The sequence below is a fragment of the Arvicanthis niloticus genome, chromosome 30 (genome assembly GCF_011762505.2).
Source record: "Arvicanthis niloticus isolate mArvNil1 chromosome 30, mArvNil1.pat.X, whole genome shotgun sequence".
NCBI classification, from domain to species: Eukaryota; Metazoa; Chordata; class Mammalia; order Rodentia; family Muridae; genus Arvicanthis; species Arvicanthis niloticus.
The window spans coordinates 8,400,019-8,424,745 of record NC_133438.1 but is presented as its reverse complement, the minus strand read 5'-3'; the positions used below and the strand labels follow the sequence as shown (position 1 = coordinate 8,424,745).

General features: G+C 38.6%; 1 protein-coding gene across 1 annotated transcript; it reads right to left on the bottom strand.

Annotated features, from left to right (window-relative positions):
• Window positions 1–2,233: 2,233 nt before the first annotated feature.
• On the bottom strand, window positions 2,234–24,503 carry LOC143440915 (uncharacterized). Its single transcript, XM_076927839.1, has 4 exons — window positions 24,311–24,503; window positions 9,439–9,494; window positions 7,946–8,072; window positions 2,234–7,087 (listed from the first exon to the last, which is right to left on the bottom strand). Exons 2-4 carry the CDS (start codon window positions 9,466–9,468, stop codon window positions 5,778–5,780), a joined length of 1,467 nt encoding a protein of 488 aa, XP_076783954.1. The 5' UTR covers window positions 9,469–9,494; window positions 24,311–24,503; the 3' UTR covers window positions 2,234–5,777.
• Window positions 24,504–24,727: the final 224 nt, after the last annotated feature.

Genomic DNA, 24,727 nt, shown 5'->3' with positions numbered 1-24,727 from the left:
GCAGACAGAGGAAGGAGCAGCCCCTGACTCCCCTAATTTTCCTGACTCCACATGGAGTCCAAGTCACACTCTGGCTTGTACTGCCCAGAGGGCTGACACTACTATGACCTTACTCCTTTGGCTTGTGGGCCCCCCAGATGTACAGGAGAAACAGTTCATGACATGTGTACCATTTGCTAGTAGTGACTTTTACATTTGGAAGTTGCCAAACCCCCATTTTCAGAAAAACCTTCAGTTCTTATAGGTCTTTTAGATTCATCCTAAGTCACAATTGATCCATGTCCTCTTCATGACAGAGTAAAAACAAGAGAATTGTGGAAACTGCACAGAAATTGGTTCTGGGAGCAAACAGACTGCCCACTCAAGTCCAGGCTGACATTGATGCAGCCTTCCCTATGGCTCAACATAACTGGGATTATAACATTGATGGTGGTAAGGAGAGGCTCTGGATCTACAGTCAGATTTTGACAGGGGCCTCTACTAGAAGCCACTTCACGGCCCAGAAACTTATCTGAGCTAAGGGAGGCAATGCAGAGAAAGAATGAGAGCCCCAGAGAATATCTAGAAAGACTTTTGGAAGGATATATGAGGCCACAAGGGGACAGGAAGACAAACTAGAATGGACCCATGAATGGACATGGTTTTTAGAAATGTAAGAAAAGCTTTGCTGGAGACACCAGCTCTGGCTCTCCCAGACATTCACAAACCATTCCACCTGTATATGGAGGAGTGAAAGGGGACAACAAAAGAAATGTTCATTCAAACTCTGGGCCCATGAAAGAGACCAGTGGCTTATTTATCTACAAAGCTGGACCCAGTGGTCCAAGGATGGCCAGTCTGCCTCCAGACCACAGCTGCCACAGTCCTGCTGGTCTAGGATGATAATGAGATAACCATGGCACAGGAACTTGTTATCACCGCCCACCATGTTATTGGGAGGATCATCAGGAATCTACCCAGCTGACTGCTGGTCCAATTCCAGACTGGTGGACTTCCAGGCCCTACTTCTGTATCCCCTTTGCATAAGATAGAACCCATCATCTTCCCTAAACCCAGCCACCCTGATACTTGGCCCATGCTTTGATGTGCAGTATGATTAGTCTAAAGTTTTGGGGGGTATATCCAGAACATTTGGCAAGAATTGACAGACATACCCTGGCCAGTTATAGAACAGCATGTACTTCACAGATGGGAGCAGCTTCATTGAGAATGCAACCAGACTTGAACTTTGTTGTTTGGACAACTGCTCTGCTGTTACAAACCTTAGCACAAAAGGCTGAGTTGATAGCTTTAACTTAAGCTTTGAAATTGGCATAAGGGACTATAGCTAACATTTATACTGACGGCAGATATGCCTTTGCCATGGCTCATATATATGGGTCCATATATCAAGAGTGAGGGTTATTGACTGCTGAAGAAAATGCCATCAAATGAGGAAGAAATACTTGCTTTGCTAGAGGCATTATGGTGCTCTATCAAAGTGGCCATAATCTATTGTGCTGGGAATTTAAAAAAAAAAAATAAACAAAAAACATCAGGACTAGATCAAGGGAACAGACCAGCTGATAAAGGGAGGCCACTCCAGCATTTGCCACCAACATCCTGATTATCTCTACCACTGCCAGTGCTCCCAACATCCCCAAATATACTACAAAGGACAAACAGAATCAGGCCAAATGTCAACGAATTTACAGAGGAAATGGATGGCTACACACTAGAGAGGGCTGCATTACATTAGAAGTTCGCTGAACAACCCATCCATTAGATTCATCAAGCTTCACCCTGGGTCACTGAAAAATTAAGGAATCTGCTCTGAGAGGCAAAATACAAAGTATTGAACATGGGAAAACTAATAGAATAGGCAATCTCAAATTGCTGTACCTGTCAGGCCATGAACCCCTCCGGCACCAATCAAGAAACTTCAAGAACCAGGATCAAAGGTCAATGGCAAAGAGCCAATTGGGAAATAAACTACAGAGAGGTAAAACCAAGGACATATCAATATAAATATCTGCTATTTTTTATAGATACCTTTTCAGGATGGGTAGTAAGTAGCCTTCCCTACAAAGAAGGAAAATTCCAATATAGTATCAAAGAACCTTCGGTAAGACATTATACCCAGGTTTGTTTCCCTGGCTTGGGTCTGACCAGCCTTCATCTGTCAGGTAACTAAATCTTTACCACAGATTCTTGTGACCAATTAGAAATTAGTATTCTCATATATTCTCTCTCTCTCATTCTCTCTCTCTCTCTCTCTCTCTCTCTCTCTCTCTCTCTCTCTCTCTCTCTCTCTCTCTCTCCCTTGAAACTAGTGGTGACTGAGTGTCTCTCCTACTTTATGCCAGGAATACCCCTTATACCTTGGATCTTATCCCCTTTGAGATCCTATATGGGTAAACCCCTTCCATACTGCCCATTCTTCAGTCTGACATTCTAGGTGAATATGACCAACATAAGTTCTTAAAATTCATGGAGGCTCTCCATAGAGTTGTGGTTGTGAAAGGACAGGCTCCATCTACTGGGAGTCTCTGTTAAAATCTGGTTTCATCAAGCTAGTTAGAAGTGGAACACCCTCATGTCTTCCTTATCCATATTTACCTTGTAACTCCCTGACACTAAGGTTCACAGAAAGAGGAAAACATGCCACAGGATGGGATACAGATTATGTTTGGGAACTGAGAAGATTTAAAAAAGTAGGAGGCTCATATTGAGGAGTTCCTTGTCTAACTAGTTGTTAGACAGGTTCCAGGGGGTACTTATTGGATCCAATAAAATCCAGGCAAGGCCAGGTCCCTGGCCCTTGTCCACAACTATTCTTATTCTCACCCCTACACCAAGAAGCAACTTTAGTAACGTCCTGGTCCAACAAAATCCCACCTCACCACTTTTATCAGAACCCCTACAATTGTTTAAAGCTTCTTCCCAGGTATTTAGCTCCTCTCCTCCAGAGTTGACATAGGACTGTTGGTTACACTTAAACACCAGTCTCCTACTATGAAGGACTAGCAGTCCCTAGAAACTACTCACAGACCAGATAGTACTCAGTGTAAACAGAAGCAATCAGAAAGAAGTAAGCTGACATTATAGTCAATAAAAGGGTAAGGCCTTTGTATTGGAAATCAGACACCCTCAGAACATTCGCACATTTGCAACTCTATTCTAACTCCTGTCAATATAGAATATTTGTACCTATTTCCTTCAGAGGACGTTTGGTGGGGTTGCACACCAGGACATGATCATTCCTTGCATTCATACCATAGTTCTAAATACATCATCTGATTTCTATATTCTCGTACATCTAGTTCCCCGAATAACTTACTATACATGGGAAGCCATTCCCAATCAATTACACTCCCCAGCTCAACAGGTGAAAAGCGTTGCTGTAACTGCTGTGGTGTTATCCACACCACAGTATCCCTGCTTCTTATAGGAGTAGCTGAAACTGCTGGCACAGAAGCTTAAGCACTAATACTGCTTAGATTATCCAAAGGCTTATATATTTAGTAATTATCAATAACAATATACTCTTACAATCAGAGGTGTAACCCAATACCCAACCTAGATATACCAACTACCTTTGACTGCTACAGACAAGGGAACATCAGCCTCCATGTCCACTTGTCTCGTTCTCTGTCTCTCTTAGCTCCTCCTCTTCCTTCTCTTCCTCCTCCTGTTCCTTTCCTTACTCCTCCTACCTTAGCTCCTCCTACAGGAAACTGTTATTGTCTATTATGTAAATCTCTATATGAAGTATATTTTCTGGGTCAAAAAGTTTTATGCTATTACTGAAAGAGTATGTTATAACTTCAATTCAAAAATGATTTCTAAGGTTCAAACTTAACATGGATTGACAGAGCTGCTAAAAATTGATGCAGTTAATTATAAGGTGAAGCTTTATTTAGTCTCCTGTTTTACATTTGCAATATACAGTTTAGAATAGATGATGAAAATAAAGACTGTTTAACTGGGATAGACTAAGTAGATACTGGCCCTCAAGCCAATCAGAGATCTGCTGAATATGGCATTTACTATGTTTAAACTTATTAAATAACAGAGGCTCCCAAATCTTAGCAATCAGCCCCCCTCTCAAAGTTCTCCAAGAAGAAAAGGGCAAGAGAAAGGACAGCACCAGGATTGTGGTACCATAACCGCTGGATATAACTGCCTCAGTGCCTAACCTGCAGTCAGGGCAGAGTTTTAAGTAAAACCTGAAGTGAAAACTTCCAGTTTGTTTGGTAAGTCAGTTATTTCAAATGATGTTTTGCTGGGGCACACAGGTGAAGAATGTCTTGCTAAAGCAGATACCTGTGAAAGGATGTCTTGATTGTCTATAGTGGATACGTGAAAGAATGCATAATGAAGGCGTATAAATATGACCCACAGACAGTGGGAAAGGAACACTGGTTTGCTTTGCTCCAGCTCATTTGTTTGCTCTTCGCTAACATCTCGCATGTATTAGTTCACCTTAGATAGTGTTGACGAGCTCCACTAGTGGTTATGCCTGAGAGAAACTCACCAAACAACTTCTCGTGAAGTTTCTCTGGCTTTTTGATTCTTTAGCAGCCTCACCTTGGGCCAATTGGTGGATACTTCAGGATTGAACTGCACCTGATGATTCCTGTGTGGTTTTTGTCTGCCGAGGGGACTGGACTGAGGCTGCTGATTTGTATTTGGTGTTTTCTACAGGACAAAACTGCTCACAAAAAAGACTGAGCTCTCCCACAAAGTATAACTGCTGAACAGATACATCTCCTCCGTATCCTAATAACTTTTCTCTTCCACTGCCTCTGGTGGGTGGTAGGCAACAGGAGAGGTTGAACATTTATTAAAATAGGCTTCAAAAATGTATGCCTATAGGAAACAAAGGACACCTGGAGAATTGATTGTCAAGGTGAAGTCATCTCGGCCAAGTTCATCCTCCTCAGGAGGGCCTCTCAGAGTTTCCAGGCCTGGTAGCAAAAGACTGATCCTACCTTGAGACCTGGGTCCTCATTGACATCATAGGAACCTAATGGGGGTATCTAAGTAGTAAATCTGTCATTTTGATTTTATGTATAGTCAGTTTATTACAATTTATCCTTCTTCAAGTTCTCTAATCACATTGACAGCTTCTTGTAGCTTAAGTGATGGACAACAGGCAACCTGCTCCTTAAATCAAAGTAATCCAGTACTGTGTTAGTTTAATGGTTAATTTATTAGTTAAAACCATTAGGTCTCTTGTTTAAAAAGGCAGAAAGGTTTGCTTTGTGAGCAGGCTCCAAATTGAAGTATAAATAGTTTTCAGATGTAGTTTTTTACTGCCCCTTTATTTACACTTGCTTTGCAATAACTGTCCTCACTAACAACTGCTTGTGTCTGATAAAGGTTTCTCTACTGTATGAATTCTTTGATGACATCTAAGATAGCATTTCTGGGTAAAACATTTGTCTCATTCACCTCATCTGTAGTTTTTCTCCTGTATGATTTTTTTGATGTTTCTAAGAAAACGTTTACTGGAAAAGCATTTGTCACATGCACTACATTTGTAAGGATTCTCTCCTATATGAATTCTTTCATGAATCATAAGATAATATTTCTGGCTAACAGATTTGTCACATTTTACTGCATCTGTAAGGTTCCTCTCCTGTATGAATTATCTGATGACTTCCAAGACTGCCTTTTGGAGTAAACCATTTCTCACATTCACGACACTTGTATGGTTTCTCTCTTGTATCAACTCTCTGATGACTTCTAAGTTTTCCTTTTTCGGTAAAGCATCTGTCCCATTCACTACATTTCTAAAGGTTCTCTCCTGTATGAATTTTTTGATGATTTCTAAGTTTGCCTTTCTCAGTAAAGCATTTGGCACATTCACTACATTTGTAAGGTTTCTCACCTGTATGAATTCTCTGATGTCTTCTAAGTTTGCCTTTGTAGTTAAAGCCTTTGTCACATTCACTACATTTGTAAGGTTTTTCCCCTGTATGAATACTTTGATGACTTCTAAGATTGTATTTCTTGATAAAAGACATATCACATTCACTACATTTATAAGGTTTCTCTACCGTATGAATTCTTTGATGAACTGTAAGATGGTATTTCCTGGTAAAGCATCTGTCACATTCACTACATTTGTAAGGTTTCTCTCCTGTATGAATTCTCTGATGAACTGTAAGATGATATTTCCGCGTAAAGAATTTTTCACATTCATTACATTTGTAAGGTTTCTCTCCTGTATGAATTCTCTGATGAATCGTAAGATGGTATTTCCGCGTAAAGAATTTCTCACATTCATTACATTTGTAAGGTTTCTCTCCTGTGTATGGTCTATAATAGTACACAGGCTTAAAGAATGTATAGAATGACATAAGACTTTGATTACATTCATAGGGTCTCTCTCCTCCAACAATTTTCTGAGGGTTTCTGAGACCTGAGTAGTAGAGAAAGGATTTGTCACAATCACTGCCTTTGAAAGTATTCATTTCAGGGCAGATCCTATAATGTTTTTTGAAGCTTGGTGTATGATAAAAGCACTTATCACATTCTGTACATTTGCAAGGATATTGTTCATAATGAATTTTGTAATGTACTTTGAGCTGTGACAAATGCAAAAAGGATTTCCTACATTTTGTACATTTATACGATTTCTTTCTAGTATGTGCTCTCTGATGTCTACTGAGGCTTGAGTACATCTTGAAGCCTTTCCCACATTTCCTGAAATTGTATGGTTTCTTTCCAGTATTATTACTTTGTTTCAGCATGAGTTTATGTTTAAAGTCATAAAGCTTTTCATACTCTGTAGTGTTCAATTCTTTCTCTTCTACCTGGATTCTGTGATTCTGTCTAATGATGGAACACACATTCAAACAGATTACACAGTCTTTAAATTTGCAAGGTTCATCTTCAGTCTTTCCAATTTTTTGTCTGTTTAGCTTCGATGTTTTAACAGATGTATCTTTATGTTTAGTTTCAAAATGTGTACCTTGGAAGGATTCTTGAATCATTTTGACAAGCTCATATTTATATGACTTTTCATAGATATCCACATGCTTGTAGACAATATGATTTGTGCCTTGATCCAAGACCTTCTTATAATTATGATGATTCTCTAGAAAAAAAGGTCAATTAGGGAATAGAAGTATTAATGCTTGTGTAAGGAACTCAATTCAATTCTTGAATTTTACAAAGAAAGGTAAATTAGCCATTCTCAAGGAAAGAGGTCTTTTCTGTCTCACATTCGCTAAATGGATGCACAGAAGGACCTTAATTTTGATCTAGACTGAAAATTGATCTATATCAAATGACTGAAAATTATGAGCCTTCTAAATCTAATTTAAACACTGTCCCTTGTAGAAGGTAGGAAAAAGAGGTGACCAAGCAGTAAAGAACTTTGAGAAACTATCTGAAGGATCATATAATCAAGGTCAGCTAGGAATTCAATATTTATCTCACACTGGCATGGAGCTCACCATATACCCTTGCTTCTACATCCAAAGTGCTAGGAAAAAGATCATTCACTACCAGTATTAAACATAGAAAGCATATGTCAAAAGGTAAATAAATAAGTAAAAAAATTCTCACAAAACTAGATCCTTCTCTATTTGAAACCTTCTGCATTTTAAAATTCAGAAACGGGTGAACACTTTAAGGTAGTGGTAAAGTTGTAAAATTCAAATTATTATATTTACAACAATATATTTCCTTTCTATGAATATACGATATCCTTTGAACTTTGACGTTTTGATTGAAAATTAGGTAAAAGGGTTAGAGAGAAACTACACAGATTACAGCACCGGTTATTATTCCTGAAAATACACAGAAATGTAAAGGAAACACCCTGAAAATGTTACATCGATAACCAAAATTTTCTTTATTCTGAGTCTGTAGACATTTCAGAGTTTCCATCTATAAAAGATGTATAAATTGAAAGGATTAATTTGGAATTCTACAAGAAGAGTATTCTCACCCACAAAGAATAGATTGTTGTAATTCTCCATCATCACATCTCTATACAATGACTTCTGAGAACAGCTGAGATACTCCCATTCCTCCACTGAGAACTCCACAGCCACATCCCTGAATGTTAACAGACCCTGAAATAGAAAAATTACCAATTTACCACATGATGTTGGACAAAAAATGTTTTCCTAGTTAAGAAAGACCTAAAGAATAAGATATAATTTATTATATAGATGAGTCATGGCAAATATTCAAGGACAAAAGTTTTCTAGAAGTGCCATAGAAACGTGTCAGAAGTTAAGCATTGCTGCTTTTCTATAGATAATATACAGAATGACTTACTATAGTGTACATATTCATGTCTCTGCTCCTTACGACTTTGCTGATGTTCTCTAAGACCGATCAAAACACAAAGGATTTACCACCATCACTATATTTGAAAATTTTGTTTGCAGCTTGCAGTTTGGATTCTGTAATGTCTTCTAAAGTCCTCTAATATGTCATTTGTTTGCTAGCACCATCATGGCAGTACACAATGGAATTTAAATCCCAATTCTATGAGATCTAATGTTCTCTTCTTATCTCAACATGCAGGAAGACTACAAAGCACATATCCGTAGAGTCAGTAAAATGTTCCAACATGTATAAAACAAAATTGAAATTTAATTTTAATAAAGGATGCTGTGTATTTTCTACGTCTGTGAAACAGGATGATGTAATAGTCTCACAATCAGCAAACTTTTAAAAATTATATTGCACACATTTGAGGTCTAAGTGCAGGAATATACCTTGATGAATTAAACAAAATCCAAGTATCATACCACAGATAGTCAAGGAATGACAACTAACACTATGCTTTAAATGTTTACAATGTCAACCGTATTTAAATATGGACACTAGCTCAATCTTTTCTGCAGCTTGGTATGGCTTAACTCTCTCCTAACATTCTCATTCTGACATTCTGAAGCCTAGGTCCAATGCTGCAAATGTTCTAGAAAAAAAGAGGTAAACCATGAAATGCAGAATTCTTACTCTAATCTTTCACAAATTCTATTATTCCATACATTGCTCAGTGATGTCAGTGTCCATGTTTATGTAGATCCACATTCATAAGCTTGTTTCTGAAAACCTGATCATTCCTGAAATGCTATTTATAAGGCACAAGACCTTTCTTTTTCACTAATATAAAAGGACACATGTCTATCTGATGTCAAAATTGGACAAAAATATATCTTTTGAGTGTCATTTACAATAGATTCTCTCTCTTCCAGAATTGCATGTCTTTAAGTCTAAGGAAAATTATGTCCTCATAATATAATATCGAGAGAAAACATAATGGGACAAGGCTGTGCTATGGTAATTTTGATTATGAGAAACAAAAGTGAAAATAAATCATAGCACAGAAATCTTTAGCTAACATAACCAGATGAAGATAACTAAAGTTTTTAATGGGTTCAATAAGACATACAATTTTCACAGAAATGTGGACATGGGACTGACCTTGGACACATTTACCAGAGAAGCAGTCATTCTTCTTGTTGCTCTTCTCTGAGTTTCTGTCACAGGAATAAAGACTAGAGTTTATAATGAAATTTCACATAAAGGTGTCAAAAATACAAAGCCAATATTAATAAAACTCTTTATGAGCAATGCCAAACCATATAGTAAGACCTCATCTGCCCCCAAACCAAAATGGTATCAGGGATCTTGTGAACATTCCAACAAATAGGAGAACATGGAATGATATATTTAGTGTGGCAAGGAAAATGACTACAATCTGAGACATTTTTCTACCTTCAGCAGGTATGAGGCACAAATATAGAATATATGATTACCTCCGGCAGAATACTACTACTTACAGTTATTACTGTGAACCTATCTTCCAGGGACTAGAGTCATAGACAAATGGCTAGTGGGTATCAAACTGAATACCTAGCATAAAATGGAATTCATTAGTCATCACACTAGAATATAATTATCTGACCCTTTGATCACATTTCAATTCATTCTACCTGAAAGATACAGGATATCTATTTTCCATGTGTGTCCTGTTGACCTAGAAGGACGGAATATACTCTATCTACCAAATATGATTTTACGTAAAATGATAAATTCTCACCAGATCTACTTACAGCCATTTTCATCATCATATAAGAACGTTTTACACTGTTTCTGAAACAAGATGAATTTTACAGTTTACTGCTCTGTTCAACATAGACCTGGTTTCTAAGTTTCATACGAATGTTTGTGTGAGAATATTGACGACTTGAAATGCACACAAATGCATTTATGGGTAAAATATTACAATTCAGTCTACATATGTTGTTAAATGGAATATCCCCATGATGAATGTTCTAAACTACTGGATCTGCACATTTCTCATGCTGTGACCTTTTAATACAGTTCCTGGTATTAAGTGGGTAGATCTATATATATAGACCCACCTGGAAAATGCTAACAGGAGTATCTTGAGAAGTATTCAGAACACTCATTGACTCTAAAATATAATTTGGAGGCACTGATGTAGCATTAAAATTCTCAAAGAGCTTTGTAGGCTGCTGGGTAAGAAAAACCAGTTGCTGACATCTTGTGTTGCAATACCACCCTGTCAGACATGGTATGTCCACTAGTGTAATATTGCCAAGACTACTTTGTACAGAATAGAAGCCTTTTTGGTTTGAACCGAGGTCATGTCACACACATACACAAAGAAATACAGAGATGGCACTAGACAGTGAGCAAATATCAATGACTGTAAATACCAAAGGCCCCCAGAGGGAATCTATGCCTATTCTTAGATGTAGAAATATTGCAAATGCCTTTCTTTTTATTTTTGAACTTCAACATCTTATTTGTTTTTTTAATTATTATTTTTCCCAATCTGCTTTTATACCATTTTAATTACATGCAAGTATTAAGGTCAGTTCTAGGTTGAGGAATTAGCAATACAATAGATGCAAATAGTCTAGGAACAAGCAAGACAATAAACACAAATAGTCAAAGAACAAGCAAGGCAATAAACAAAGTCCTGTGATCTAAGGGTAATCAGGATGACCAAGGTATCTGAGCCTACTTCCCTGTCCTAGCCCAAAGTCATTTTCATGCCTGAAGGCTACTTCTTTGTCCTAGCCTAATGTCAGATTCCTGTCTGAAGTCTATTTCCGTCTCCTTGGCCAAACTCAGATTCCTGCAAATGCCTTTCAATGGTTCTGATTGTACAATAGCTACTGCTGCTTTTAGCCTAGGTGCAAATATCTTTGTTTGAAACAGGAAATTTTCATTTCAGAGAGTGCTGTGTGCAAAGGCAGAAACTGAGGTGGTGTGGGGACTCTAAGAGCTGGAGGAAGTGAAGTGAGTTATTAAAATGATACTGTCATATATAATGGCAGTTAGAATTATGAATACATGACATCCTGTTTACCCATACAAAACTTGCCTGAAGACATACATGAAATTCAACAGGGATGATAGGGATAAAATTTTGGATAAGGAGGGATAAAATGAAGAATGACGAGAGTAACCATGCAAGCTCTCTTGGTAGTTCAAGGTTCAAAGGCCACTCTCTTAAAATTTCAAGTGGGAGAACAGGGAAGGTAGAAAGCATGGGTGAATGTAAACTCCAGGGGCTTTGTAACAACCACAATAGCAAAGAAAACAGAAAAAAGCAAACATTGTACTGGAATAATTCTTTGTAAAGATTCTACCAACCATGAAGGATGGACAAGATCAGGATAATCCCTAGTTAATGTGATTGAAAATTCCCTCACAACACGAAGACATATACAGCAGAACACTGAAAGTCAGGATAAAATATAATGCCATGATGATTTTCCAATATATAAAATTCCATGCATAAAGGATCCATGGCAAGAATCAAGATGGTAAGAAAAAATTAGCATAGCAATGCATAAATTTTCAAGGGAAATAATCACAACATTTTGCAAGGCATATGTCTTCATTATCCTTACTTGCAACATACAAGCTGAGTAATGCCAAACTTAGCAGCAACACATCAGAATTTCCTACTCCAGTAATGCTGTGTTTTAATATCAGAAATATTAAATATGGGAACAAAATATACTCTCTGACTTTAATTCTGTCCATGTCTTTAATTGTTTTCCACTTCATGGAGAGTGAACAAGAGGTCATTTTTGCTAGCAATGAATAACATATTGTTTTATATGAAGCCACTATGAAGTCCAGGGATTCTACATAAAAATCCAGGAGTGAGATTCCCTCAAATACTCAGCTACTTCTGAATCTTTTCGCATGTCTGAGACTTCCATCCAAAGGTCAAGATCTGCTTCAAATGCCTATGTGTAGTGTTCAGCCACTGGGGTCCCTGATTTGTAGATCAGCCACAGCCATCTACTCTAACATTCCCTAGGATAATCTGCCAGATGCTTCTGGATCTCCCAGATCTATTTTGCTTTTCTCACATCTAAGTGCTGTAACAATGTGCATCTATTTTCCAATTGTCTTCTCCTATTCTTTCATACCAGCAAAGGCTGGTCAAATACAATAGTCATAAATATTCTCCCACAGATTGAAGTGAGGAGGGCATAGAATGATATGTCTTAAAGCTCTGAAAGAAAATAATTGTTGACTGTCATGGTACATTCAGAAAAGGTGACTGGTAACATTGACAGTTTAGGAAGAGTATTTGAATGTCATCAAAAATTAAGACATGCCTTTCATGTAAGGATCTACTTATACACTAAACAGATGAATATATGCAGAAGAGAATCAGACGTGAATTATCCATGAGAACATAGAAAATAGTAGATTGAATGTTTGGGCAAATGAATTTGAGAGGTCTGGGAAGAAATCAAGTAAAACGGAAGAAAGCACTTTCCCAACTAAGGAAAGTAGAACAATGTGAACCATAATTGACCAGCCACAATGCTTAAAAACCTACTGGATTAAAAACCCTAAGAAATATAACCTCAGTAAGAACAGAATTTCATCCACCAATATTCAAAAAGACTACCATAAAACCCCTAGTAGAAGTTGTAACAGATTAAACACATGTCAACAACATAAAAAATATATTTGTCAGCCTTGGTTTCCAGGTCAGAAAGAAGAAAAATGTACAGCATTGAATCGATGCTGTAAGAAGACAAATGCTCACAGTCTTCAAGTGTACTTAAAATAAGTTTTAACTTAGCTACAGAGGATGTAATGAGGACCAGTGATTAGGAGGACTAGCTGTTCTTCCAGAGGACAGGGGTTCTATAACAACAACCAGATGGAAGCTGAAAACTATAACTCTATTTCTAGGATACCCCATGCCCTCTTCTGGCCTCTGTATGTATGATATATTTGCAGGGCCCAACATCCATGCAGAAAAAACACTCAAACCATCTAACAATGTTAATAATAAAAGAACTACCTACAAAAAAAATGAAAAAAAGACTAAGCAAAGAGACACTGAAGGAAAGGAAGACATTTAATTCTACTTTTCAATGATGGAGTGATTGCATACATATCCAGAAAACACAACCAGAATCATTTGTGATTGCAAAACGCCTTCATATATTGATGAAGTAAAAAACTTGAATTATGGGGCTGGAGAGATGGCTCAGTGGTTAAGAGCACTGTCTGCTCTTCCAGAGGTCCTGAGTTCAATTCCCAGCAACCACATGTTGGCTCACAACCATCTGTAATGGGGGTCTGATGTGGGGTCTGCTGCCCTCTTCTGGCACACAGGTGTACATGCAGATGGAGAACTCAGCTACATAAAATAAATAAACCTTTTAAAAAAAAACTTGAATTATCAGTTTTCTATATATATTAGGATAATATCCTACTGACTATAGCTTAAAAGACTTCAATAGCCCACCGAAATTATCACAAATATGTTCATTTTTCTTAGTCTTGAGGGAACCACAAACTAGAACCGAAAAGATATTCAATGTGACACTTGCCGGTTAAAATGACTAAAATGAAGAAAACAAATTAGTGGCTGGAGAGATGATGCAGTGAGGAAGAGCAGTTACAGATATTCTAGAATACCTGGGTTTGAATACTAGCACCAATATCCTGGCTCACAACTATCTTTAATTTTACTCCTAGAAGATTTAATACCCTCATGTGATCTTTGCTAGAACCAGACACATGTTTTCAACAGAAATGCATTATGCCAAAAGACCCACACACATAAAGGAAAATAAAAATAAGAAAAAAACAAATGTAGCCAAGTCTGGGGGCATTAGTTCAACTCACCATTCTGGATGCAGAGCTAGGAATGATTGTATAGTTTGTTGTCTAAATAAAGGGTTTCTGACCAGCAACAGCTCTCTGTCTCTGTCTCACTCCCTCTCTGTCTCTGTCTCTGTGTGTGTGTGTGTATGTATGTATGTGTGTAATAATATATATATATATATATATATATATATATATATATATTCTCAAAAGGCCAAAAGCAATAGTTTATTTTAACTCCTGGTGGGAACTGCAAACTACCGCAAACAGAAAAAAATCCCTTTTGTGCTTTGCAGAAACCACAAATGTACAGTCACACCAGCCTTTAGCACTAAGGTATACAAGATTATTTCAATATTTATAGATATATCAATGTAAGACAAAATATCTAGAGACTGACACAAGGAACATGTTCATATGCATACATCCACAAGAGGTCTTTGAAAAAATGTAACATTTGCTCATTATCAAGGTTTCCAAATTCTCAGAAGAGGAGGAACATACCTAACAAAGAAGCTAGAACCGCAAATCTTAACATTTACAAAACAAGGACAACTGGAATGATTCCAATCTTCTCAGGAAAGAGACATGGGTATCCACTATGTCTACAATAACTCAGGACATTGGATCAATTCTTACCCAGGTTGAGAAGAAAAGAGAAAAGACTTGATCCAAAAGGGTAAGTAGATATCAGAAAGCAACCTATTTCAAATGATAAGAAATACAATTCCCAACTTCAAAAATTATAAATACTCCATGAGAAAGGTCAGATCTGATAATCCTTGACATAATCCATAAATCCCAAGCTCTTAATTGCTTGTTGTTTTATATATCAACAAGATGAGGATGAATACACAGTAAACTACTAAGACTCAACATAGTATTTTTTAATATCACAGATGCCTTGTTCATTCCATCCCTAGAGTCAAAAGATATTGTGCAAGGTAGGGAGGTAGAAGGATCTAGATGTGGATTCCCAGTACCACATAATCATGCTGCCTGGTATGGTATATACCTGATGTAGCACTGGACCATGACAGGTACCAGGAAAGGACAGTAACAGGGTGGTAAGCACTCTTCTGGTTTCCCACTTTGTCTTGTCTGTAATTAATATTTTGAATACGATAAATGACATCAGGCATATTTTGTTCATGAGAAAAAACTTTCTGCATATGAGATTGTTCAGTAAACTGTATTACACAAACTTAAGATAGAGTCTATATCACTTTAGATTTCTAGATTGTGGGGAAGGTTTGGAAGCAGAGGGTGGAAGTATATAAAACACTCTGTTGTCCTGAACATTGCACACATACATTGTCTGATCCTTTGTTTCAGCCTTATACAAAATAGGATCAGAGCTTGGTGGGTGTTTCCTGGGTTTCCAAAAGACTGCAGTAGTGTAAAAACAATTTTTAATATAATGAAATGCTTTCTGGTTAAATTTCTAGTCAACTCCAGAGAACAAAATATGTAAAATTCACTGGAATTCTGGCCATAAAGACTCTTAACAGTTTGTTACATGGACAAATACACTTCCTTTACCTAGTTTTCTTCAAAGTATAACCTGGTACTGCTTTCAGCCTGTGTCAGAGAGCATTGCTATACAATGGGCAACAGTTATTTCAAGGACTAATCTAAAGGAAAAAAAAGTGAATCCTTAATTAAGATAACTAGAGCTGAATAGGGAACACTGTAATGAATGCAAGTGGCATTAGTGATTCCTTATGAAGTGCTGTGGAAAGTCATACAAATACACACACACACCAACACACAAACACACACACACTCTCTCAAGAAGAATTGAAGAAAAGAAAAACAAACTCCTAGAAACAAATGAACATTCAACCTCCTAAGTTACAAACCTAGAAAAGGCACTAAGCAGGGCTGAGACTGAAGCAAGAAGCATTTGCTCTAACAATGTCTAAGGAATGGGCAGATTATGCACAGAATTCTCCTTTCCTTTAGACAAGTCTTATACTGATAACACAAGAAGAAGAGTGTATCAAACACAAAGAAAAGTCATCATACAAATCTAACTTTACCTCAAACTCCAAAACAATTCAGCCCAAACAAATATACACGAAGAAAAAAAAAATTACAGACCAGTTGCCAGAATGGTCATAGACCAAGATATTGTCTCAAAATCAAATGGGAACAGAATACAAGCTTATTTAATGCCAAGAATGTAAGACTCTTTCAGCACCTATGAATCAATCAATTTAAGACACCAAATGTATAGAGTCAGAAGACACATGAACATATCAATAGATCCTTGAAAGCCTTGTGGCTAAATATCACATTTGCTTAATATAAAAACTTTGACAAATGGAGAACAAGTGGCATATACCTCAGCACAAGGAACACAATGAAACAAAAAAAAACTGAACCTAAGAATACAAAAGGACAGCTGGAATCATTTCCCTCTAATCAGAACAGAGATACATTTCATCAGAAGGCACACAGTTCAAGTACAGAGAAAATTTTCAATGAGGCAATATGGGAAAATGTAAGAAAAGCAAGTGTGCTGCTTAGTTAAGAAATAGAACTCTGCAAACTAAAGGTATAAATATCCATGAGAAGACTCATATCTGACAGCCCTCTTAATAAGTTATATAGCCAACGGTTGATTCCCAGAAGTCTTTGCAACATACTCACAACCATTCAAACTCTGCTTGCTGCTTCAATTCCCCTTGCCCTCAACTGACGGGAAAAGGAGACCCACATCTCACACCTGAACAGGAACTGGTGGAATGTGGGAAACTTGAATTATCTCCCACCAAAGAAGCAGAATTTTCCCCTGATCATTCTGACTAAGGACCAATCATCTTTAAAAAAAAGTTGCTTTACCTTCAGTTTGTGCCTTCAAAGGGATGGATATGGTTTGTGGAAAAACTGACACCTCTCGATCAGGGTGACTCCATGACATTGTCTAACTGTCCCCTGCCCTCTTCTTGACCCAACAGCCTGAATGAATGTAGGCAATAATCTTTTAGCCTCTCATAAAACACCTGGTTACACAGCAACCATTCAAAATTCCCTAGAACTGTTGTCAGTCTCCTAAATCTGTCAGCAGGCTCGTGTTTGATAGGTCTTCTCAATAGCTGAGCAGCAGAACTGCCTCACAAATGCTGAACACCAGTGGTGGCACTTCCTCTCTTTTCTATAATGGGGAATTCCAAATTAGTTAGCTCCCTTAGAGCCTTACTTGAACCAAGGGGATTTAAAAATCTCCCAAAAGGAACCTTCTGGAAGAAGGTTCTTCAATTCACATCATAGGTCCTATGGGTATATATGTCCAACCTAGACCTCTTGACCCTTGTTGAGTACCTGGTTTGAAAAGGAAGTCCAGGAAGGCTATCTTATGCTACTCTTTTTCCTTCCCATAATAGCTGACATTCAGCAGTGTATAAGAAAACAGCCCAAGCATCAGAATGATTCATTAGAGGAAGAAGATCAGGGAGATAAAGAGGAAGAATCAAATGATTAGGAAGACCCTGAGGGCTGTCCAATATCTAACTTGCCCAGTTTATAAAAAAAAACAACTGATCTAATCAGAAGTTACTCCCTAAAACTTAATCCCCCTTTCCTCCTTAATCACTTCTGCCATCTAAGAGCTTGTGTTGGCTACAGCAAAGAACCACAAATCAGGACCAAAGCTCCTAAAGACATTCGGATAAACCCTCCATCATACTCAGCACCACTACTTAGAGCACCGACCCCCTGGTCATAAGCATCTCTGTAATCTCAGAGAGGATAAGAACAATTATTTACTGCCCATTTAGCCTCAATGTCCCAGGCATCCAGAATCTCCACCCATATGGACCTCTGTGGTTATGCTACATGTGTCCAGACACTATCTGGTGATTTGGTATCTCCTCCCAGTAGCAGGCTTAAAAGAATTATAACAAGCCATCCATAATGATGTAATTCATGCCCTTTGAAAAAACTAAATTTTGCAGAGTTTCAATACCAAAACTTTTAACTCCCCAACACTAAAGAGATATATGCTGATCTAAACTCCTTGGTCCTCTGTGCGTACAGTGGGAAACCCTGTTGAGAGATGAATGTCAGATGCAGGCTAGGAAAAATGAATTACATAACGAACAAATTGGACCACAACATGCCCTCCCACATTAAATTAATAAATTGGAATTACGGCCAGCTGTTTGGCCAGGGTAACTTCTCAAAAGAGATTCAGCAGGTCTTATTCCCTGCTGGCTGCATTGAGCAGGTTCACTTATGTGCACTCCAGGCCTAGGACCATTTAACCAACTTGTCCATAGAGCTTTGAGAGGCCTCTTCACTAACCTTCCTAAAACAAAAACCAATCAAAACTTTCCTGGTCTTTATATTCAGAGTAGAAGACAGTTTCGACAGAAAAATACAGACCCTGTAGCAAAAGAGATGGTCCTAAAACATTCTTATCTGGGAAGAAAAGAACCTGGAGTACAGGCTTGCCAGGGATTAGAAAGTGAACATTACAATAATTGGATCTCACTACAATGGGACTGCCTCATACTAGGCCTTGTTTCTCACCCAAGCCTCATAGCCACAACATAGTCAAATTCAACATGTTTTAAATATGGACAGACCAGACACTGGATGGGAGATTCCTCCAAAAAATGACATGGCTGTCCTTAAACTTCCTAAACGCATCTGTCCCAGCTACATGAAAGGCTTGCATTGGAAAAAGAACTGCAAATCCAAAAAGAATAAAGAAAGCAAACCCTTTAAACTCCTTGTATGGCAACACTAAATCCCAGCAGTAAGACAGAAAAACCAACAACACTGGGTCACTAAGCTACTACAGAAAAAATATCCCTCAACTTTCAATAAAAGTTGACAATAAAAATTTTAAATGTCTAATAGACACAGGGGCAGAAAAGACTATCTATTCAAGGATGAGACGAGGCTCCTGATGGAGTAGGTAGTCTCTCCTGAGCATTTTTTGCCCAAGACTTTTATAAATGGAAAGACTCAGATGGTACAAAAGGAACCATTAGACCCTCAGTGGCTAATGTGACCACAATTTTGGATAGAGTTATATTTGAAGATTTAAATGTGGCCCTTGCCAGTGGAGAATAGGGAGAATGCCTCCAAATAAGAGGCAGAACCAAAAATATCAATATCAGAAGAACCTTCAATTCTAAAGGCTGCTGTTAAATACTTTACTCCCTGCCTGGAATGGATCAGGGATGGTTTCATCTGGGTTGAACAGTGGCCCTGAAACAGGGAAAAATTAACAATTTTAAAACAATCAGTTAAATACCAATTAGATATGGGAACATTTGTCATCTCTAAAAGCCCTTGGAATAGGCTGACTGATAACCTCCCTTCCCTGATTAATTTCCATCAATACAGAATGTAGGGTATCCAAAATTTGGTGTGCCTTTAACTATATGACTGAGAATTTGAAGTATCTTACTTTGGGGCTATTTTTTGTTACCCTCTCTCAAAAAATTGCTGCTGTTTTGTCCTTTTGAGAGTGTCCTTTGCCTTACAGAAGAAGCTTTGCAATTTGATGAGGTCCCATTTGTCAGTTGTTGATCTTAGAGCATAAGCCAATGCTGTTCTGCTTTGGATCCCATGTGCTACAACCCCAATCAGGCATGCCAAGCCTGACTGTTGGTGTCATACTGGCAAGATTATTTTCTGGGTAAGAGAAGGTTTTCTGGTGCAATCTGAGGCCATTTGCACAGAAAGAAGAAAAATAAAAACAAAACTGTGGCCTACACTGGGAACCTGGCCAAAAGCCTATGATAAAGAATATCATAGGCCTTAGAAAGAAATTCATTACTGAAATTTGCTGTACGTTCTAATGTCTCAGTTCACACCTATAGCCTGGTGCTGCTTTCAGTCTGGGTCAAACAAATTTTATTTTCAATGGAAAACAGTCATTTCAGAGACCCCAAACTAGCCAAATACTGAGAATAGCTGACTGCTTACAATACAGCCTATAATTGGAAATCCAAAATTACCACATGATATTACTCTCCATGAAATTTTATAGAATCATTAATTAAAAAGAAACTGGCAAAAAACAATTTCATGTCCTCTTTCTATTCTCACTTGAGAACCACTGCACCCCTTGCTCAATCTAACATACCTGAATCCTTTTTTAAAGTCTCTAACCAGGGCTCTGAGTTCTGATTCACACGTGAGCAGATCAGGCTGAGCAGTGGGAGACCTGCTTATGGGAAAGAGATTCTTCAGAAAGCACCAGGAACTTTTCATGGAACAAAAATGAAAGATGCTCACACCTGCCAAAAGGATAAACATGAAGGAACGAGACAATACCATGACAAATGTCTCTTTTTCTCTGAGGATTTCACTTTATTCTATGAGGTGTTTGATTCATTCACAGAGCGCTCACACACATGCACGGTTGTTTTCCCAGGAACTCTGAAGAAGAGCAAGGAAGACTTCAAGAAAACTATTCTGACCCACGGAATCTAGACTGCTGCACTTCTGCAAAAGGTTTCGGTAAAAAAGCTTTGACTGCAGGGTCTAAGAATTCCCACTCCTGCAAGAAATCCACAGTCACAGAACTAAATGTCAACAAATCATGAAATAAAAACACAGCAGTCTGGCCACATGTGCATGGATACAGTGATTTTCTTGACTCAAATACATTTTTCTGAAGTGAGCAATTATAATTATTCAACACTGCTTTCTATTTTTGTTTTAACATATACTGGGTTTTCTATCTATAAAAATAGCTTGGCCAGGTATCATCCTCTCACAGCATGCATACTGGGCTGGCCAAGAACTTGTTAGGTCTCAAAGAAACTCAGGATAAATGGCTATCTCAGGTGCCCATTAATGTTTCTGATAGGTTGTTTCTCCTACAGTGAAATGAGCCAATTCACCCCAGATTAGAATATATTATAGGCAGGTTTATTTGGAAGCTGTTCTTGGGTAAGTTCACTGGACCAAAGGATTGAGGCCAGGGGATTGCCCAATGGGGAAGGACACAGAAAGAAAAGAGAAGGAGAAGGAAAAGAAAAGGAGAGAGAGAAAGAAAGAGAGAGAGAGAGAGAGAGAGAGAGAGAGAGAGAGAGAGAGAGAGAACATTAAATGTCTGGATTATGTAAGGAAGAGACTTTGGGGGAAGGAAGAGACTTTGGGGGAAGGACAACTCAGTTCAAGGGCTGGAATGTTTAGGGGTGGGGGTTGGGGGCAGCAAGGGTTGCCAGGTATAGATTGAAGGATGCTGGGAGAACCTGGAGGCCAGGTCTGCTTTGATATGTAAAATACTCACTTCAGTCTATTTTCCTGCGGTCTAAAACCAAATAATATCAAAGGGTACATTTTTGGCTAGGTGCTTGGCTCCTACTTCCTCTCTTGCCTTCCCCCTTCCCCTCTCCTCCTTTCTCCCAACCCCTTTCTATTCATGGCAAGGTTCACTCTGGACCCTTCCTTTCTGATTCAAGCAAATCTACGCTGGTTTCTCAGATTACTAATATCTACAAGCTGAGGAGCCCTATTTCCCAGGCCAAAGACCAGTCTCTTGAATAGTCAAATGGTGGATCAGGGGAGTTAAGAAAGCATGGATGAAGTTGAATTTGAGCTTTGCTGTAGCCAAGAAAATGCCATGTGCAAACTACACATACTGCAAATGACCTATGAGACAATGTAGGAAACCATAAGATACATGAAATAAATCACAATAAAACCCAGCACATAGGATCTCAAACCTCCCAACAGTGATGGATATCCTCAACAGAATTGTGAGAGGTGTCCATCCTTAAAAGCAGCTGCTGAAAACACACCCCTGTTCCTCTTCCACCTCTTTCTCAGCCCCACAGCTCCTCTGACACAAGAGGTTCCAGGGCCCCTGGACTCTGGTTCCCACAGTTTTGCTGACAGCTGACTCATGTCTATGGTTAGGGAATGCATGGCTCCCACGGGTAGTGAAGGGATTGGTGGATTTTCCTGTCACTCTGGCCTGGATCTTTGGAACAGCACTCCCATCACAGCCAGTTTCCAGAAATGCAGTAGCTCTAAACTCTTTCACTTCCTGAATCACCTTCACAGAGTCCGCCCGGCTACTTTTCTTTTTACCTTCATCCTCCTGGGGCTGATGACGTTCCCGCCAGCACTAGTCCCTCCCACTCAGAAACAGGCTGCTTTGGACCTGCTCTGTACAGACTACCCACAAAATCATACAGGCATTTTGAAGTATAAATAGAGAATTTCTTCTGCATATTCATAAAATGAGAAACCTAAAAGGATTTTAAAAATTATGAGAGAAGGATCAAACCAAAGAGTGATTTCAAAATCTATTAAAACTATGGAAGTGTAAACATTGGCAGTTGACAGGAAGACAGATGAGAGCAGATCTCAATGGGAACGTAATATAGACTGCGTTTAATACTATGCAGAGATATTAAACAAATCTTATCAAAAACCTGCTGGCATTATTTTAGGAAATGGAGAAAGTAATCACCCAAGATAAGACAACTTAAAGGAACTATAAAATGCTCCCAAACTCTATGCGCAGAAAAAACTAAAAGGCATCAATTGATCTGACTAAACACTGTATTAAAATTATAACAATGAAAATATTTAATATCGGTAAGAAGATATGATCAGTGATGTGAACGGGAAGGGGGAAAGCATCCCTCACACACAAACCAATCAAATTACATTTACCTCTGTGTGTTTATTCTTACATAGAGAGTCCTCTAATACCTACAATGGGAATATTCTGACATTATTCTCAGGACAATTATCTAGAAACAACTGAAATGAAATAGAATCTGGCAAAACCAATTCCATGTTCTCTTTACACTGTCACTTGAGCCTCCACACTTCCCCATCCCTTTCTCCATCCCTCTAACATAGCTGGCTCCTTTGCTACAGTTTCCTGTCTTCACCATCCAGGACCAGTTCAGACTCAGGTGAGCAGGACTGACTGAGGAGTGTGACACCTGCATGTGGGAAAGAGTCATCAGAAAGCACCAGGAACTTTTCATGGGACAAAAATAAATGACGCCTCTAAACACATAAAGATGCAGGAGACAGAAAATATCAGAAATAAAAATGTCTCGTTCCCTGTAAGGATTTGACTGTACTCTGTGAGATGTCAGACTCATTCACACACAGCTCAGATACATGCAGTCACTCTACCAGGAATCCTGAGGAGGAGGTGGGGAGACTGCAAGAAAACCACTGTCACCCACAGAAACCAGACTGCTGCACTTGTCCAATGGGAGATGTCTGCAAAAACCTCTGTCTGCAGGGTCAAGGCATGGCCACTCCTCCTACAAGAAGTCCACAGTCACCGCACTGAATGATAACAAACCCTGAGATAATAAAATAAAATAAAATAAAATAAAATAAAATAAAAACAATAAAACCTGTTTGGCCACAAATGTAAGGGTAGAGTGTTTTTCTTCAACCAAGGACACAATTTTGTTATACAGATGAGTGATTAATATTATTCAAAACATGCTTTCTAACAGTTTATTTTAATCTACTGTGAGTTTTCTAATTCTACAAATAGTGTGGTCTAATACCGTCACATAGCAATACTGGGTTTGTGCGGACCTAAGGTATAACATAAGTACTTAGCATACAAAAACAGGTTTCTGAATGTTTTATTTACATCCTAAACCGCATACAACTCAGATTAAAAATTCATAGCCACTAAAAAAAATCTGCCTACAAATGTTAATGTTTACATCAATAACTGTTGCGCTTGATAAAGTACACTTTCTGGCTCAATAACATCAGTACTTTCCTCATATATTATTATATACAAAGGTATCTCTGTGGATGCCTCTTAACCAGGGCCAAAGGCATTCTCTTGAAGAAGCAATTAGTAAAAGAAGGGAGTTAGAAAGCATGAATGAATTAACGTTCCAGTGGATTTGCAATTGCCACAAACAGCAAACAGCAGATAATGCAACTGCTCTACCAGATTTTTTTACAAGTTATTTTATGACTGAATGTTCCGGAAGTGTAGGATAATCGGGAAAAACAACAAACAAACAAACAAACAAACAAAAACCCCACGATAAACTCCAGTTCATAGGATAATAATAATATCATAGGATAATAATATCCACAAAAGAATTGTGAGAGTCGCACCCTTAAAAGCAGCTGCGGAAAACACCCCCCTGCTCCGCTCCCGCCCGTTTCCCAGCCCCGCAGCTCCTCTGACCTGGGAGGTTCCAGGGTCCCCAGGCTGCGGTTCCCGCCACTGCGCTGCCGACTGCGGACTCGCCCAGGCCCGCAGTTGGGAAACTGCATCTGAAGAGACTTGTCCAGTCTAGAGAGAACTAGGATCACTAGATAGGGTTAGGGACCACTCACAGAGCAAGAGGAATGGTGGAGTTTCCTGTCACTCTGGCCTGGATCTTTGGAGCAGGTCTCCTAGACCCGCCCACCACAGCCTGGTTCCGGTCACGTGGTTCCCCAGCCACTTTTAAATCAAGCGCTTTCTAGTCCCTAATTATTTTTGTACAGTCCACCCAGCTTTTTGCTTTTTGCTACCACTCTCCTGGTTCTTACCGTATCCCCGCCCTGCCCCAGGAAATTCGATCCTTCCCACTCAGTCTCAGGCAGCCTGCCACACAGC

What these genes read in the sequence shown, in the direction of transcription:
- LOC143440915 (XM_076927839.1), bottom strand. Translation starts at nt 9,468, where the DNA reads ATGACTGCTTCTCTGGTAAATGTGTCCAAG. An exon ending in CTCTGGTAAATGTGTCCAAG is followed by an intron (nt 8,073 to 9,438) that starts GTCAGTCCCATG and finishes TTTCTATTTCAG; the next exon opens with GGTCTGTTAACATTCAGGGA. An exon ending in CAACAATCTATTCTTTGTGG is followed by an intron (nt 7,088 to 7,945) that starts GTGAGAATACTC and finishes CTTTTTTTCTAG; the next exon opens with AGAATCATCATAATTATAAG.